This window comes from Nematolebias whitei, chromosome 6 (assembly GCF_014905685.2).
Source record: "Nematolebias whitei isolate Nwh7 chromosome 6, NemWhi1, whole genome shotgun sequence".
Taxonomy (NCBI): Eukaryota; Metazoa; Chordata; class Actinopteri; order Cyprinodontiformes; family Rivulidae; genus Nematolebias; species Nematolebias whitei.
In genome coordinates, this window is record NC_056503.1 from 48,209,237 (window position 1) to 48,213,289 (window position 4,053).

The following is a 4,053-nucleotide window of genomic DNA, read 5'->3' on the forward strand; positions in this document are numbered from 1 at the left end:
TCACTGTTGAGTTTTGAGAAAATTAAAGGATTTTAAGTGCGCCTTATAGTCTGAAAAATACGGTAATTCATTTTCCTGAGTTGTTCAAATAATTCACCTTGAATCCAACTTGAGTTAATATATAAATATATAAAAAACAACACATTGTGTGTGTGTGTACGTGTTTGTATCATATTTATTTTTATATTAAACTGCAGAAAATATTAAACGAGGGACAGAAAAACAAGACAGCTTCATATTTTTACAACACTGAGCTGGAGAGGATCATTATTTTGGAAAAAAATGTGCAAATCTTTAAAAATAAAACACCCTGTTTTAGCTAAAATACACATCAGACGAGCAAAGATGGTTGGATGCGTTTGAGTAAAAGAGATTTTTGTGTTTTTGCAGGATGACCAGGTGGTTCTGCAGTGCACCGCCTCGGTCCTGAAGGAGCAGCAGATCAAACTGTGTCTGTCCTGCGAGGGCTTCGGGAACCGGCTCTGCTTCTTGGAAACCACGTCCAACGCTCAGGTCAGACCCCCCCACACACACACACACACCCGTTCGCTCTGAGCCTCGGCTCGTCTTCCTCACCTGAGTGCCTTTGCTTCGCCTGCAGAATGTGCCGCCCGACCTGGCCATCTGCACCTTCATCCTGGAGCAGTCCCTGTCGGTCCGAGCTCTGGTGGAGATGCTGGCAAACACCGTGGAGATGACCGAGGTGAGAGGCGCTGCAGGAAACAGGAAGTGACCTCCACAGGCCGAATGATTTGTTAGAAAGAGACGTCAACATGCAGAAAATGAACACCATCAGCTGCTTGTCAGAATTAAACTCTGCCCTCCACGAGGAGCTTTACCTTAAACACAGAGGAGCAAAATAATTCATGCTCTGAAATGATGTCACTACTTTAGAGAAACTAATTAAATGTCAGCGTTGAACACCCTGCACTGTAGAGCTATGAGCTAACTGCTAATACATCTATTCAGTGCGGACCTTAAATTTTGTGTTTCAGCCAAAAAAGACCGAATTGTGAATCAAAAGGAAAATGTTCTGATTTTGTTGCTCAGCATCAAATTATTTTATTTTGAAGAGATACAGATAAATTATTTCATGCACCTCCAGAAATCCACCAAACTAAAGTAGATGTATGCAGATTGAGCCACTAATTCATTTATTTTTGACTATTTGGACACTTTTTTTTAAACAAGGCACGTAGTTGTGTCTGCATCTTTAAAGGTTTTAAAATTGAAGGAAAACTGAAAAACGAGCACACTTTTTGGGGTAAATTGGTCTTTAGTTTTATTGTGCAGCTCGTCTCGTCACCTTTTAGTAATTTAGCTCTATTTTTATGTTTTTAATTCTTCATATCTGACATGCCCCTCCTGTTTTTGCTTCCTGCCAAGCAGGCGGTCGATTTGGACCAATGGGTACGTCTGTCTTTTACTTCCTGTGGCGCCTGTCCTGTTCCTGTTTCCTGAAGTTGTTGTGTTGTTTGGTCTTCTTGGCTGTCGGTGGTCGTCTCCTTCATCTTTGTGTGAATTTTAGTTACTGAGGTGTTTTTTATTTTTATGCTAGTCAGTTATCTGTAAGTTAATATTCTGAACATTTAATATTTAACTGGTAACATTACAGGAGTTTTATTTCATAATTTGTTTTGCTAATAAATACAACCCATTGTGTTTTTTTCATCTCGTGCAGAAATATCAGCAGCCCATTTTTATTATTTTTTTTAATTTGCTCAGTGTTTTGTTTGGTTTTCCACTTCTTATTCCTGACAAGTTTTTATAAAATGTGGCTTTAAACTTCTAAATGTGACTTTAGGTAAACAAATGTTATTGTATCTGTAAAAAAAACCCACAGCTGTTAAACAGTGCTTGAAATGAGCCAGTTCTGGTACTCAGCATCACCAACTTTAGGCTACAGCCGAGCCGTATAAACTACATTACCCACAAGACATCGGTTGAAAACAGGAGGTCATGGCTCGCTTTACTTTGCCTCTGATCAGGTCACATAAAGGGGATCAGGTGACTTGAGGAATCATGATTAAAAGTGAAGCAGAAGGGGCCAATCAGAGGCACAGCTGGGCGATTGCTGGGAACTTTATTCGGGCTACTGAAGTCCGTCTGCACACAGAGGAAGATCATTCCTGTAAGGAAACAGTAAATCTGATGCTTCTCAAAGTCTTGGCCGTGAAAGAAGAGGACGTCTAACATCAGAGTGGAGCAGCACGTCCAGGTTCAACTTCTTTGCAAAGCTCCGCCCCTTTTTGGAGAAACCAAAATAACATCTACAGCATAAAAAAAACCCTGCTTAAATTAATACCACCACAGCATTTGTCTGAAGCTTCAAGGTGCCTAAATATCAAAGCCAATCAAGAAAAGGATTATTTATTGCCACTGTTTATTCACAATCACCAGCATTCTTTAGAAAAGCATGAAAAATGTGGTCTAATTACACAGACCTCCATTCGTTGGTCCAATAAACTGGATCCTTGGAAAGTTAGAAACCTTAAATTAAAGTGATGAGATGTTATCTCTTTTGAAGCACTATATTTAGAGGAGAACTTTGATTTTCAGTTAATTATGAGCATGAACAAAACCATGAGAACGAATAGGAACTGTACTACAACCCATTGATCAGTCATTGTAAAAAAAAAAAAAAGAAGAATTGGTTTAAATACTTACACAATACTAAGGACTAGATGTATTTTTTTGAACATACAGTATTATTCCATTTTCATTCATTCCTTTATTTTTGACACATTATTTCTTGTCAGCCACATGGGGGTGCTGTAGTTGACTTCTCCAGTTCCCACAGCCTCCAGTACTGAAAATGTACTAAAGCAGATAAAAGTATCCACACAGAAGAGATTCAGGTATAAGCATTCTTCCTGTGTTGTGCATTTCTTTAATTAAAAGTGTCACGGAGCTCACAGGAGCTCGTCGATGTTCCTAATGATAAACAGGATTGGAATAGCCTGACAGGCAGCCAGCTCTGGAGAAACTGGACACCTGCTCCTGAACCTCCACTCTTAATGCACAAGCACATGGGAAATCCCCCTGAACAGAACCACCTGTCCCAACTCAACAGGTGTTAATGCAGAGCTGAGTTAATGGTATCATGAAGCCACTTTACATACCTGACCCTGAATCATCACAGCAGATTAAAGAGACACAGAAAGCTTTACTCTTGACTTCCTGTTTGTTTGAGTTGATCCATCGTCAGCTGCCACTATAATGATTGTCATTCTTTTTCTTGTTCCCTTATGGATGTTGAGAAAAGGTAGGATGCTTAATGTCGTTTCATCAATCACACATTTCAGATTGTTCTCTGTGAAAATAATGTTGAAGAAAACTTTTATGTGGTATTCTGTTTTTTTCTTTTCTTTATTCTGTAAACATACTTCAAGTGAAGTTTTGAACATTTTAAAGTTGGATTTATGAATTTTTTCGTTCAACCTTTATTTATACATTTAGTCTCATTGAGACATGAGGACTCATTTACAAGAGAGACCTGTTTTAAACAGACACCATATAAAGTGCGGACAATAAATAAGATTGTGACTAATTATCTTACCTGTTGTAGATGTCTCTCTGAACAGGTTCAGGTTGTAAAAATACTTTGACAAGACTGACGAGCTAATGGCTAGTCCAAACCCAGCTGTGGTCAAAGTGTCTTAAAAACAACACTAATTTCTAAAGTCTTAGATCGATCCATACAAAGTCTGTTTTATAAAGCTTAACATCAATATCAGTTTTGCCTTACATGGTCATTTACATAAAAAATCTGATGTTATTTGCATGCACAGATTTCTGCAGCAGCAGCCAGCGGTAGCACTCCCAGCAGGAATTTCACAATGTTCTAATTTGTGTAGTGCAACACAGGCAGAGGTGTAAAGGTTGTTTTTTTAAAAACATTTGCATTAAATATCAAGTTTTGAAGTTGTTTTGAAACAATCCTTTTTTCAAGACAGCCTGAACGAATCCACTTCATTTAAAATCAACACTTATTTTAAAAATGTCATTGTTTTATGCAAACACTCTTATTGAAAATGTTAGTGTTGTATTACA

General features: G+C 38.2%; 1 protein-coding gene across 1 annotated transcript in view; it reads left to right on the forward strand.

The window, feature by feature from the left end:
- LOC119410803 (ryanodine receptor 1) overlaps positions 1 to 4,053 on the forward strand; it is a gene marked incomplete at its 3' end in the record, with an annotated part of 52,287 nt that overhangs the window by 22,553 nt on the left and 25,681 nt on the right. The window contains 2 exon segments of the mRNA XM_037677725.1: positions 391 to 513; positions 602 to 703. Coding sequence (XP_037533653.1) covers positions 391 to 513; positions 602 to 703 — 225 coding nt within the window.